This window comes from Numenius arquata, chromosome 4, assembly GCF_964106895.1.
Source record: "Numenius arquata chromosome 4, bNumArq3.hap1.1, whole genome shotgun sequence".
NCBI lineage: Eukaryota > Metazoa > Chordata > Aves > Charadriiformes > Scolopacidae > Numenius > Numenius arquata.
In genome coordinates this window covers 44,155,121-44,170,489 of record NC_133579.1, presented here as the reverse complement: position 1 = coordinate 44,170,489, position 15,369 = coordinate 44,155,121, and the positions used below count along the sequence as shown (strand labels likewise).

General features: G+C 38.1%; 1 protein-coding gene across 1 annotated transcript in view; it reads left to right on the top strand.

Annotated features, from left to right (window-relative positions):
• The window catches only part of ABCA13 (ATP binding cassette subfamily A member 13), a 193,206-nt gene extending 192,840 nt beyond the window's left edge, over nucleotides 1-366 (top strand). The window contains exon 55 of the mRNA XM_074146216.1: nucleotides 280-366. Coding sequence (XP_074002317.1) covers nucleotides 280-366 — 87 coding nt within the window. The remainder of the gene's footprint in view (nucleotides 1-279) is intronic.
• The last annotated feature ends 15,003 nt before the right edge of the window (nucleotides 367-15,369 follow it).

Sequence of the window (15,369 nt, the reverse complement as noted above, 5' to 3'; positions counted from 1 at the left end):
GCAGCAGTAAAATGTAATTTTCATACATAATGGTAAAATGAGTTACCAATTTTTTTTTTTTTATAATTCATCAGCCAGTGAGTTAGCTGGAGAGGTGAAGAGGAATTAATTCTAGAGTTTACAAAACATATCTCTAGAGGGGTTCCCTCAATAGAAACCTATGAATTTTTGTGTCACAAAAGCTTAGAAAAGCAATTGAAAAATATAATCAGCTATGTCTCCAAAGTTTCAGTTCAAGTACTGTTATTTTGAAAGCCCTATTTTTTTCATGTCTTACAGGTATTCATTAATTTTGCTACACAACAGCAAGGAGTCTCGCATTCTTCACAAGAATCTTCTGTTCACCGTGATCACCTGCCAGTCTAGGCTCAGAATAGGGTACAGCTTCAGCAGCGTATAGGCGTGTGTATGTTTGTGTATATATGCACGCATTTTACATGTAATAACTTTTCAGCTGTTAACAATTTCTCTGTTAGAAACAAATAGTAGAAGCAGCAGTGAGTTTGTATTTGTGGGCCAGAAGGAATGCTACTAATTCTCAGTAAAATAAGAAACTGGTTACCTACAGACCAAAAATCTGCCAAAAAGTAATGCTTTTTATTAACTAGAAATGTATAATATAAATGGCCTAATTAATGTAGCTTTGTGTAAAAAAAAAAAAAAAAAAAAAAAAAAGGAGAGAGAAAAAAAAGCTGATCTAAAAAGTCTCAGTGTATAATAGATTTTTTTTTTTGTGGTGGATCTGCATTCACTTGACTTCAGTAATCTTCTCTTGCATGCACACTTAACATCTAATTTTTACATGACAAGGCAAGAAAAACCCATTGAATGGTAGGAATACCTAGGCTATCACCCAATGTTTGTATTTAGTAGCACAAATTGAGAGCCTTTTGACTTCTGTATTAATTCATTTCTGTGTTGTGACAAGCTAAATTAGCCTTTTTATTGTATAAATGATGCACTGTATCCCACAAGGTTTTATGTTAAAGAGGTTATTAGTGTATTAGTCTGCCTCCCAGTTATCTTAAGTAAATTTAACAAGGTTTCATAAATCATACTTGACAATGAGTTTTCCCTTATGCCTGCAGGTTGCTGCTCGAGGAATTCTAAAGTATCTTTTTAAAGATCTATTTCCTTTTCTCATCTTTTTGTTTCTTTTTTCCAAAAAGAATGTCAAAATTCTCTTTAATGGGCACGTTAAAAGGTAATTCAGACATTGATCAATAAACTGTTCAATAAATGTATATTATGATGCTAGATACTTCAGAAAAGACCATGCCAAGGCCTTCAGCCAATACATGCATTAAAGAAGTGAACATTTAATGAATAAAATCTCCTTGTGTATTGTAGCGGGAGAAAAAAGTTTCAAAAAAATTTTGGAGTAAACTGCTGCCTCTTCCAAAACAAGTCTATGGGGCTCATGTGAAGAGTAGTTGATGCCTCTTTTATTGGACTGTGCTGTCTGATAGTTGAAATTGTAGAACTGGTGACTTAGAAGTGAGTTACTGCAATGTAATTCTGGTGTGGGCTGGGGAGGGGGAAGTGTACTTTGAGATAGAAGAATGTGATTTTAAATGGACAATTTTGCAGAGCTGCTGCTCTAATTCCCTGCTGTACGATGATGAAATATTAAAAAATATATATTTGTGGTTTAGGCTTTGCAAGCTGACTCAGAAGACTCTTTATTGAGGCTTGATTTGTTGGTGTGGTTTTGGCCCACTATGCTTTTTTAAACTCATAATTCAGGTTACCTATTTCTATAAAGGTGAAATCAAATCCTGGAAAAATTAAAAAGAAAAAAGTGAAGATATATAGACTTGGTCTGCTCTTACATATGGATCAGAGTGAGTGATCTTATGAAACTGCTTTATCATGAGAATGGTTTGGTATGTAGTCTGCTGCGTATCAGAACTCTGCCATGTTCCCCAAGATTCAAAGCACTGAAGAGCCATTAAACCCCAACAGTCACCATCCTGGTAGAAATGCCATGGCACAATTTAATTTCTGCACGAGGCCAGGAGTGGAAAGTTTCTAAGGTCCCCAGTCAGAACAAAAAAAAGGTCAATCTTACAAAGCAGAGTGTGAGAGAAATAGTGGAGGTGAAAGAAAAAGAAGGCAGATGCATGAAATTTGGGCAGAAACAGGAGTATGCTATCATAAGAGTGTCCTGCTTAATTTTAAGATCTTGGGGTGGAAGAAACTGAATGTTCAAGGCACCAACAAGCATCTTTGAATCAGAGTCTGAAACCATTCAACAGGAGAACATTTCTGGAGCTGTTGCTCAGATGGAAAACATAGAAGGGAAAGTATGGCAAGAACATGTGCACAGGACTCTTTTTTTTTTTTTTTTTTTTTTTTTTCCTATGGGTATGTCTAGATCTGTAAATTGCTGACATCATGATTGATTGACTGTAGCGTATGAAGGCACGGACCCCAGTGTTCCTGAGTCTTCTATTCCTTCCTCTGGTCTTGCTTCTTCCACAATCCTGTTCACCCACAATTGACTTTCTTTGTTTTTTGTTTTGTTTTTATAAACTAATATCTCTCTCACAACCATCACAAGTCCTTAAAAAATGAACCGTACACAAGGAAATTTAGAGGATGGATTTGGGAAAGGAGATGGTGCCAGTTCTCAGGGTGTAAGGCTGCTGAGCCAGAAGGTCCCAGTTGTATGAAATTGTGACAAGACTGCCTATTCCTGCTTCGGAAGTGTGCCAGGAAGTTCAATTAATAAAGCAGTCCTGCAGCTCACTTAGACCAAGGGAAGGATAAAAGCATACAAGACTCAGTGTGGAGAGACCGAAAACCAGTGGCCTAGCTGAATGCTTAGATAGGGGAGCTTTTTCAGGTTTCTCTGTGTAACACTAATTAAATGTCATTTTTTTCTGATTAAAATGTGAAAGATTATATTAGTTTAATAGATTAATACAGTAAATAAGGTTTACTTCAGATTGATGGTTGAGTAAATTCAGTTAACAGTGTTTTTTCTTTTTCAAATTGCTTCATATGCTTCTCAGGAGACCCAATTTAATTCAGGCAAGTAGCAAACAATATCTGTCTACCAATCCTTTATGGCTGAAGAAGGTCAAAACCTAATTGAGTTCCAGTGTACTGGGTTCAGTTTCGGAAGGTATTTTTCTTCTCCTTGACCTGCTGCATCCCTGAAGTATGTAAGTTTCAACAAAAGTATTTTGAAGATTTTTTGTTTTGTTTTGTTTTTAAAAAAAAACAAATTCCTAAACTAGGAGGCTGGACAAAAAAGGTCATTTATACGTTAATGATGAAAGAATCCTTGAATTCATAAATCACACAGAAATATATCTTCTTCTAACACCCCTGGATTTTGAATCAAAGACAGTGGCAGATTTTAAACAATAACTTCTCTTGTGAGATTATTGTTAGGGAAGCTTCATGTTTTTTTCAACAAGAAATTTCTCTGGCTATGAAAGTGTGCCCTTCACCCTGAATGATAAAGTAAAATTAAGCTCAAGATTAGAAAATCAACTGAATGTCTGAACTGCTCAACAGTAAAAATGGGGAGATGATTTTCATGCTTTTAAGGGACTATTCCACTATCTAAGTCAAAAGAAGGGCTTCTGCCAACCATGTAACAGTTTGTTGGAATTTTCATACAATTATAGAATGACATGGGCAAACTGTAGATCAGAACCTTAAAGGATCACAAATTTAGTGATGGTGGAGGGCTGGTGGTAGGAATGGACAGGATGGTGAAACTCATGAATTGTCATTTGGAATTCTGCTACATATTAAATTTCTCTATAGATTTTTGTCATGAAAAGAAAGAACTTATTTCTCTGGTTTGGCTCTGTCATGACCAAAGATGATAAATTTCCCCCAGGGTAGTGGAAAATGTGTAATGTGATTTCCAGCAGAGAAACTGGGTGCTTTTTGAGCTTGTTTGTCCTTGTGAAATTTGAATCATTCGGGTCTGGAATCTCATAAATTAGGGAGTCGAATCTGACTTGCTGGAACTGCTCAGCTCCTAGATCAGTCTAAACCCAATTTAGGTAGGAATATCGCTTCCCTGGTCTTTTCCTAGTAAGTAGAAAAGCTGACAGTTTCTTTGATTCAGTTTAAAGTGATTTAATCTTTTTATGTCAGCACTTCCAATTTTTTTTTTTTTTTCTGAAGAATAGGGAGATCAGAGCTAGCAGTGCAAAGATCTTGCTTTAAGTGATTGAGAGCTGACTAGGTCAGACAGCTTTCCTGAGACTTACAACAAATAAAGAGAAAATGCTTCCTGAGTTGCGTCTTAGATACTTACATTACAAATAAAAGTGATGCTGCAAGTGCAATGAAGGTGGGCAGCAGGTTCGAAGCAGAAATCACAGCTATCGTATTCTTGCAGAGAAAGCAAGTCTGCTGCTATCAACAGGCAAGGTACTGCTGAATGTTTCAGCAGATGAAGTATGTTGAATATCTCCATGCTGAATATCTCCACGCTGAATAATGATACGGATCACTGAAAGAAATCAAAGCATTTTTCTTCTTTATTAAATTTTGGTATCCCAGTGAATATTGTTTCATCAGTGCCCTCAAGCCTATTGCTCCATGGAAATACATGTTGGGGTAAATTCTGGCTCCTTTCACAATGGCTTTGTAAAAGCCATAACTAGAGACATCTGAGCTGAAGAAGCTTATGCGTGTCATTAGGTTAAATCAAATCAGTGAGGTTTGTATCTGCTTTCCCACAAAGTACAAATGGAAAGGAAATATAAGCTATATAAACAAATGATTAAGTCAAGAGGTGAGATTTCCATGTGCAACTAATTTATTCCAGCTATAGGATACCATACGTGCATATTTTTGCTACCAGCTAGGCTGTTGGTGCATGCCATGGGCAATTTACAGAAGTGCCTTTGGATTCAGCTGACTATAAGGTACCCAGCAGGAAAAGAATAGGATCCTCTAACGTGCTGCAGTGTAAGGTAAGATCAAACAGGAGTCCTTACACTCTCATACTGAGGGAAAAAATGCTAGTTCATAATTAAGTGTACTGCATACAATTCAAAAGAAGTATCAGAAACACTTTTTTCCTTTAACTTGTGCTGAGATAGAGAAATTGCAAACTTTACAGAATCACAGAATCTTCTTGGTTGGAAGGGTCCTTTGAGATCATTGAGTCCAACCAACAAAAAAAAAAAAAACCACCAAAACCAAAACAAAACAAACACCCACAGCCCCACACCACCCCACCCACAAACAGACGCAAACGAACAATCTCGGGCACCAGAGCACGCCCTGAAGTGCCATGTCTCCATGTTTCTTAAATACCTCCAGGGATGGCGACTCCACCACCTCCCTGGGCAGGCTGTTCCAGTGCCTGACCACTCTCTCAGTAAAGTAATTCTTCCTAATATCTAATCTAAACCTCCCCTGCTGCAACTTCAGACCATTTCCTCTGGTCCTGCCATTATTCCCTTGGGAGAAGAGGCCAACACCCACCTCTCTACAACCTCCTTTCAAGTAGGTAGTTGTAGAGAGCAATGAGGTCCCCCCTCAGCCTCCTCTTCTCCAAACTACTCTGTATGGCATTTAAACACCACTCAATTCCTGATTTATGTACCTCGCTATATATTATGACCAGACCCTGCAAAAGCCTCAACTACCCCCTCAGACTTAAATCTTTTGGCACTTGATTCAACTTTTACAAAATGTGAAAGTTGGTGGAGTTTTTTTCTTTAATTTTATTCAGAGCTTGTTCGTAAGACTTTAATAATTATAGCTGAGAACTCGAGTGAAGGAGCGTGTGACATTTATTCTGAATCAAATAGAATATGCATGTAATGATCTAGCTGAGGAGTTGTAGTCATCCAGTACTTTGTAGCTAATGATAATTGTCTAATAAAAAGAACCTGAAATTGTTTTCTTAGAAGTCTGTTATTATGAATAATTCTGTTAGCAATACGTGAAACCAAAGTACGTTGATAAGAGAGTATTCTCAGTATATGAAATATATAAGAATCAAGGTCATGCGCAACATTTTGAAGCATTGTTTTGCTGGGTTTTTTTTTTCCCCTTCCAAAGCTGAGTGATTAGAAGTGGCACTTGTCAGTGGCCAACTAGTCACTGAAAATGCTTATTGGTGACCCAGAGCTGAGATTGTTTATATGCTGGTCACTGAGATAACCCTGTGCCCCCATTTTAGTAGTCTCTTTGTTACTAATTGCATGTTTTAGATGAACTGGTAGTAAAAGTTAGTGCACATTATTGTATTATATTTTCAAGATTGTCTTTGCAAGCTGTGCAATTAGAAAGAGATTTTCTAGATGTTAAGCGATTGGGTAACAGAGGAATTTAAGTATTTCCAAATATAAAATGTTTTAAAGTAAAGTTTAAAAATAGTATTTGCAGAAATGTGTTACAAAGTTATGAGTTAGTGTGTATATGCTATATAGACTTCTATCTTAAATCTAGGTGTGAATAATTATGTCCATAATTCCATATTTCTAATTGTGAAAAGGATAGATTTAGCTTTAAGCCACTTGGACACTTTTGATTTTACAGCTCTGACAATTTTCCAAGTTATTTCTATTATTCATAGTAATTGTAAGAAAAATGTAACTATCTCCATCTTTAAATTTCCAAAACTTAAGAATTCTGAGAGTTAAATTTAATTTATGTGATCTTGTTCGCTAATTTGAAGTTGGGCTTGTCCCAATGCCGGGCTAAACCAAAATAGCACAAGAACTCTGTGATTGTTGAAGGGAGGAACGGAGGAGTGCTGTTGGATGGGTGTGTAATTTTATACTTTTACACCGGTCACTTTATATTATGAGGAATGCAAACCAACTTGTAACAAGTAAGTACTAGCCAAAATGTTTATTTAGAAATATAGATTATTGCAAGATTTTCTAGCACCTAGATGAAAAGTGCTATAAAACAGTTGTTTTGACTTTTTATCCGTCTGGTTTATGCTTCTATAGGAAACCAACAGACTAGCCCAAATAAACTTGATCTCTTTTCCCTGTTATGAACTCCTTATTGGAAATAAAGATATTACTTTACAGCATAGCTTAGGGTATCGCAGTCAAACAAATAAAAATCTTCCAAAGCTAGTTTCAAATCCAATGCAACCATATACTATCAAAGCCTTACAGATCTGGTTTGTTTTTTTTTTTTTAATTCCTTCATATCTGCTGTTTTGTTGTGCCAAAGAAGCAAGTGATAGCTAGATCAAATGGAGAAGGTGATCGGAGACATTTTATACAACAGTGTATTCTTATTTCAAGCAAATTGCGGTAGATATAATTGGACAATGAAGACTGCAGTCCCGTTACCTGATGTGTCTTGAAGGCACGACAGTCCATGATTTCAAAAACTTTCAGTATAAATAGTCAAAATAGTTTTACAAAATCACTTGTCTGACGTTGCAAAGGAAGATAATGGCATTTTTTTTTTAGGATTAGTAAAACACATGCAATCTTTTTATTGAGTTTAGAGACGGCCAGTTACCTGAGTATCTGGATATTTCTCAGTCCGTTAGTCACGAGACACATTTCACTGTGCTTAGGACTAACTAGAAAAAGACTGTGTAGCTCAATGGATTGGAAAATGAGACACAGAGACTTATTTATTGGCCATATCTTCAAACCTAGCCCATGTATGCAGCCAGACCGAAAGAGAGAGAGTATGAGAGGAAAGAGGAATGAAGTAAAGGAAAGAGGGAATAGAGCGAAAGAAAAAGGCTTTCCGAGACAGAATTTGTATTGCTGTAAGACTGAAGTGGAGGAATCTTAGAGGTAGCCTGCTGGTGGTGCTGTCTTTCTCAGAGCCAGAGAAATAGGAGAGAGGTCATGTAGAATATTTTGGGGAGGGAAGGATTAGACTTTCATAAGATAACAAAGAAAATATTTAATGCCAGTGGAAAAGAAACCTGACAGAATACAATATTCTTCTCCTTGTTAATGTCGATGAATGCTGCTAGGCCAAGTTTATTTCCCCTTTGGAAGGTTGCTCACTACATATGAACTTGGCTGGTATTGTGTTGATCACCTACAATCTTACAAATTTCTAGGGCCTTTGGTTTTTTGTTTGATTTTTAACATCCTGTTGTCCAATAGAAAGTATGGATGAAACACTGACACATCAGGATGGCAGAATTCTGTATTCCCAGGCAACCGTGAAGCAATAGAGAATCAGGACCCGACCTTCAGTGGGAATTGGGCTACTTCGGCATCTTTTAGAGCTTGGCCCTGTGCATTTATTGCTATTTCTTGTGCTGATTTTTGTTGCCAAACATATCCCTATCAAGAATAACAGTCAAATTTTGTTTTCTTAAGAACTTAATTCACTGTGTTCCTATAATAGTTCAGTCAGGACCTGGCAAAACATTAGCAAAATAGCTTACCTTGCTTGTTGTTCCACAAAATCTTCAAACAGACATAATGTGGTGTGATTGATACTGTAAAGGGAAGGGATGCCATCCAGAGGGACCTGGACAGGCTTGAGAGGTGGGCCCATGCAAATCTCATGAAGTTCAGCAAGGCCAAGTGTAAGGTCTTGCACCTGGGTCAGGGCAATCCCAAACATGGATACAGGCTGGTGGGGGGAGTGAATTGAGAGCAGCCCTGCAGAGAAGGATTTGGGGGTACTGGTGCATGAAAAACTGAATATAAGCTGGCAATGTGCGCTGGCACCTCAGAAAGCCAACCACATCCTGGGCTGCATCAAAAGAACTGTGGACAACAGGTTGAGGGAGGTGATTCTGCCCCTCTACTCTGCTCTTGTGAGACCCCACCTGGAGTACTGCATCCAGCTTTGGAGTCCTCAGCACAGGAAAGACATGGACCTGTTGGAACAGGTCCAGCAGAGGGCCACAAAGATGATCAGAGGGATGGAGCACCTCTCCTATGAACACAGGCTGAGACAGTTGGGGTTGTTCAGCCTGGAGAAGAGAAGGCTCCAGGGAGACATTATAGTAACCTTCCAGTACCTAAATGGGACCTACAGGAGAGATGTGGAGGGACTCTTTATCAGTGAGCGTAGTGATAGGACAAGGGGTAACAGTTTTAACTGAAAGAGGGGAGATTTAGATTAGACATTAGGAAGAAATTCTTTTCTGAAGGACAGTGGTGAGACACTGGAACAGGTTGCCCAGGGAAGTTATGAACGCCCCATCCCTGGAAGTGTTCAAGGCCAGGCTGGATGGGGCTTTGAGCAACCTGCTCTAGTGGGAGGTGTCCCTGCGCATGGCAGGGGGGTTGGAACTCGATGATCTTTAAGGTCCCTTCCAACTCTAACCATTCTTTGATCCTATTATTCTGTTCATATAAAATTACATCTTTTTTTACTCACTTTCCTCACACCCTGTCTCTTGGATCTTGCTCATGTGATCATGAATTGGATTTATTCCCATGTGTATGCTCTGTTTACAATTCGTTTAGATTTAATATATAAAAAATTTTCATGTTACACAGCATTTTATCTCAATCTTAAATTCACCTTCTAAAGAAGTTGTGGCTGCAGATAGGAAGGCAGGGAGGTGACTTTTGCCTGAAGAAGAAGAAATTTGATCCAGTGTTTGGGAAAGAACTGACTACGCAGCTATTATTAAAAGCTGACTGGAGGCTACAGTTTTATTGTACAAAGAGTTATAATGGAAAGGAATAAAGGGCAAAAGACCAGTGACATTAAATTTCTCCAAACACTAACAAGCCCTCAATTATTTATTTGCAATTACAGTTCCCTGAATTAGCTACGTGAAACAATAAAACACAGGTTCTCTCAGGCAGATTCTCAACAAGGGTGTTAGAAAAGCAAGGTTAGAGAGGCTAAAGAATGAGAGTACCATGGCTTTGAACTTGTTCGGTAAATTGATTCAGCTCAGATTTTCCCCATCCTCTGTGCACTTTCTCCCTTCTTTGACTTCCGTGCCTCACACCTTCAGGTGAGAGGAGCAGGAGCACTAAGCCTCTGCTACGTGCCTGAGCTCGGGGACAGAGGCTGACAGCAGAACCTAATGTTCCCCGGTGCCTGAAAGGTGCATATGTCTAGAAAGTGGAAAGAGCACTCTTTTTAGCCACTTTAAGACACAGGCCATGGGAAGAATTGGAAAGCTTCTTGCTGTGAGCATTCCTCCCTTATAAATACCTGTGACTGCATATGTATAGATGGAGCAGAGAAACTGCCACAAGTTTTTCAGGAAGGATGAGATTTTGTCTGCACCGAGGTTGCATTTGCTAGGACTTTGCTTAAGATTATTACTCTTTTAATAGGGTTTTATCAATCAATGGTTTTGGTCTTTGGCATTTACCTCACTGCTGTCAAGCTGCAGCTCATTTCTTGTCTTTTTGGTACTATGTGTTACACAGGTCTTTAAATACACCACAGCTGAAATAGCCTCAGCATCTGAGGGAACTGTTTCCCGTGACAGCTGCTTTGCCTTTTGCTCACTATATTTGTTGCCAGATATTGGATGTGAAAAGCTTCCCCTAAATTGTCTTTGTAGGGAATACTGAAGAGCTGGGACATTTTCTGTGGATCATTACTCTGTTTCACTTCTGCTGAATCACTAGAGCATTTTCTCTAAATAAATTTGCTGCTCTCGGGCAATGGCATTGTCTTCCATCTCTTCTGCTCAGCACCAGGTTGTCAGTACTCACACTTGCTCTTAGTGTCTTCCATTGGAGGGTGCATCAGTATGTGTCAGCTGAAAAAACACCTTTCTCAGAAAGACCTGAAAGAAAGCACTGATGCCTCTGCATTATTTCCAAAAAATATATGGAGATCTGTTCATTAGAGAATGTTTCCTAGCAGCTGTGTTCACAAGAGCAGCAACTGTTTAGACATTAGGTAATATTCACAGAAAGAAAAATTTGAGTCTATTTGAGTCAACATTCAAGGGTGAGAGTAAGAATTCTTCTCGCTCTATTACTCTCACGTACCGTGCCGATGTGCCCGATCAGATCCAAGCGCTGGGATTTGAACATGCTTCTTCAATAATTGCAGAATGTTATGGAGGGCTTTTGGCAACCAATTTTCATTCCTTGCTCTACAAATTAGAGCTTTAATTGATTTCACGGGCTAGGGAAAAATGTCAGTTTGACTACTAGCCCTTCTTCACGTGACTTTGGAAGTGGTGAAAAATGTGCATGTCTCACAGAAAGGTCTTTATTGACACAAACAAAAGCCCAAATAGTAAAAGTGTCTCAAAAGTCATGGACAGGTTTTAGGGCTTTTTCAGTGGATCTGAGCAGAGTTAGGAAATCTGCTGTAGAATTAATTGCTTCTGTTCATGGTTTGAATCTTCTGAGGCCAGAATAGGTGGGGCTGCAATTACCGGTCTGACTGGTGTCCTCGGGTCAGTCTTTTCCTTCTGAACTGAATGGGAAATACAGAAATGTAAAAAAACACGGCAGGTGACCCCGGTTGCTGCAGTTTCTGCCCGTTTTGCTGAGCAGCATGTAAAATAGTTATGACACTGATGTAGATCACAGTAATATACAGTGACATAAAAGCAAATATTATGTTTGCATGCGGCCCTTTGGCTTTAATGGAGCCCAGAGGGGTGGAGCGGTCCAGGTCATAATGATATTATGGCAGTAAGGTCTGATGGCAAGAGCTGTCTCAAAAGGACAACACCTGCTGAGAAGAACCACTAAACTAGGTGTAAAATAGAGAAATGTCTGAAAATGGTGATGAATGGTGAGCATGAAGAAACCAAAGACCTGTTCTTTCATGCAGTTTCTTCCAGCAGAAAGCAGCTGCGTTAGGTAGCAGCATTGCAGGGTATAACAGTGCTTTTTCCCTATTATTTGGTTTGGGTAAAGGAACAATCCTTACATGGACTTTTCCATATATTGTAATATGTTATTTTTTAGGGCCATCTGGTCTGCAATTATTGAAATTCATCTACTGAAAAGAATTGTCAGTTATCTTTCACAAAGTCATAAGAAACCAGCAATACACAAGTCATTCTTATGGGTTTTTTTTTTGTTTGTTTGATATTCCCCCTTCCTTTTTTTTCTTTCTCTTTTTTCTCATTTTTGTTTGTTGTTTCCCACCCCACCCCAGGTTGGAGTGTGCTTTGCTTTATGTAGGGTTCATTGGTTTGGAGGGGTTTTGGTTTGGTTTTGGTTGGTTTGTGTGGTTTTTTTTCGTGTGGGAAAGTAGAAAATTGGGAGCAGAAGTGGATGAAGAAATAATTTTTGGCCATGAAGTTTTTCAAACAAAATAGAAGGCATTTTAAAATCATGTTAAGGCTCTATTTTTTTTTTTTTTTCAGTCTAACAAATTAAAATGACTCTGAAAATGAATCCTTATGTGCCTTTGAAAATTCTATGCTTTTTTACCCTACAAATTTGACCAAAGAAACATAAATTCTTTTTTCGGTAATAGATATATTCATGATTGCTGCAGTCCACTTACTCATCTGTGTAGAGATTTGATGTGTTTTTACCTTATAAGTGCAGGTAAGTTACTTTCTAAATTGAAATAAAACTCCATTTTCTGCAAACATATTCCACTTTCTTACCAAAACACAATAAAACAAAATATATGAAATATTATGCAGTAGGTAAAAGGAAATATATTTCTTGTCAGATATGAATAACAGATTAGAACAATCTTTAATTCACTTTTATCTTGCTTTGATCTGAAACCAAGCTATTAGCAGCCAGAAACATTAAAGACTGAGAGAAAATAAGGATGACTCATTTTCTTCATTCACATTGAATTGATTTTGTGAAGAAAGGACTATGACCCTGTTTGTTAAGACAGCATTATGTGGACCCTTTAAAATGTTTTGAATTTATTTCTCAACAGGTACATCTGTGTATCAAAAGAATCTATCACTGTGTCAGTGATTCAGCATTAGGCATGAAACTAAAATTTTTTCTGGTATTCATCACTATCTTTTAGTTTTTCCTTCTACATAGCAGTTGGCTTAAATCTGCCTTCCAAGACTTAGGTGCATATCATGGTGAAGGAAATAGAATTTAAATTGAAGTACGCAAATGAAGAATTTTTCCCTCTGATATATCATAAAACATATGACATTTGATTAGAAATGGGAACTTGAAATAATATTTATATATTAAGACCACCATTGTCTATGGCAAGGCTGATACAGTAATTTGTAGACATAGAAAAAAGAAAAAAGGGTTTTATTTGATATCATTCTGTTCCAAGATGTTCCTATGTGTATCAAAAATAGCTCTTAAAAATGTAATTGAAAACTATGAGAAGAAAGGGCTCTGCTCTTCCCTATCTCAAATTTAGACAGTGGCAGGAAGATTGTGCTGATGCAGCAGAAAAAACTTTGGTCCCTTCACATTTTATTGCCCTGGGGATGCTTCCAGCTCTCCACTGGCAGAGGTCAGACTGGACAAACTACCAGTGCTAGTTTTCTAGGTTCTGCCCGTGTTTTGCTCACAGCATAATGTTTTCCATAGTAGATTCTATAGATGCTTATACTGTAAGTACTCCTGCTCATCAGGAAGCTAATTAACACAGTCTTGTCTTGCTAAATTGTCGTTTCAGTCTTTAACTGAGGTGTCTGGTAGCAGCGCTGGTTTGGGTAGTTTGGAGTTTGAGGCATCAAGAGTGTCATCCTGTGTTCATGTTTTGGATCTTAGCTCTGCAACTTTTCTTTTTAAAGATAAAGGTGAACCTTTAAAAGGCAGTAGCAGGGGTGTTTGGGGAATAATATGAATTTGCTGCTTGCTGTCCTGTGCAAGTGTAGCAGCACTGCTTCTCATATATAATCAAGTATTTCTGGTATTCATTATTCAGGAATACTGCCATCTATAGCAGGCTCTAAGTGTTAATGATGACAGCTAGTGGAGGTTTACTTTTCCTTTAAGCTTAGAAACTTGTTTCTTGAAGCTGATAGTCGCTATTTTTATGTATTTGAACCATAATGCAAGACAAGTAACTACGTACAACATGCAGACGCATTTTTTTTCTTAGGTTATAGGACAGTTTAATTGATAATCACAACTTGGGTCTATGAAACCGATGTTTAATTAAAATGTGTTCTTAAAAGCAGCTGTAATAATGCATATATTCGTACTTAGTTTCTTAAGTCCAAACATTGCTTTATCTGCAAAAGATTAAGACATATTAATTTGAGCAACACAAAGAACCTTACACCACTTTGGATCACTTAATCTTCAGCTGGCATGCCGCTTACATTTCAAATTATTGCCATAATAAGGACAGTCTCGGTCTTTTTGTATCAAGTCACTTTGGTTGGACGTGATGGAAAAGGAAATAATGAGAAAAGTATTCTGGTTAGGGCTAGGTAAAACTATGCATGATTTCTCATAACACTAGAGGGAGTAAAAAGGTAAAGATCTTGAAAGAGCAGCTGCTTCCTTGGAGGTTGAATCCTCTGAGAGTAAGTTTGCCATACCAGGCAGGTAATTAAAGCAAAGGCTATTACACCATTACAAAAAAAAAAAAATAAAAAGAAAATCCCAAACCCAAAATCAAAGTGATCTCTTACATGCTTTCTGTTCGTTCGTTCGTTTGTTCTTTTTCCTTTCCTCCACTACCCCCCGGCCACCTCCCACCGAAATACTACCAGGGTTCTTTGGTTCCCCTCATTTTGTTTATTGTTTTGAGGTGATACTTTTGTTTTCATATCTCTGAATGCTGAGTGTGTGTTCATCTAGGCTAATACTAAAGGACTGGCTGTGATGGAAACCAAAGTCCTTGTTTCTCCTCATCAGAGACCCCTTTAGGCAAATGTTAATCTGCCAAGATCATGTGCATTCCAAGGAGGATTTGCAAATGAACTAGTTGTTTTCCATGAAGAATATTTCCTGACCTAAATCTTTCTGTGCTAAGACAAAAAAAAAAAAGTAATGTTATGCACTAAGAGGCTATTAGAGATGAGAGAATTTTCTCTAGTGTTCCCCTTGCCCGCTCATATTAATATTAACTATTTCTAGAATATGATGATAAATTCTGGTGAGCATAGCATTTCATTGTAATTATTCACAGAACTGACCCTGTGCCTATAAACAGATGTCTTACCTAAGTGGATTAGCCCACTTGCATGTTCTTTTAAATAACAATCTGCGGTTGCCTTGGAAAGTCAAAGACATTTGGGGAAATATTCTCATCTCAGTGTGTTGGATACTGCTGGCTGACTCCTGCTGGGATTTGTGAACAACATTGTCAGTACAATGAGTTGTAAATGCAACTCTACTGTACTGAAAAAGCCCGTTTTTCACATGGCACCACAAGCGTCATGACAGTAAATAAATTTAAGTGCTCTCTTTCCTGTTTTTCCTCTGTTTCTAGAAATTCTAAAGCACTGCTTCAGATAAATGAAGAGGTTACACCCACTCCTACGGCCCGTGGGGGAGCTGGGGACAGGCAGGTGGCTGCAGCCCTTGC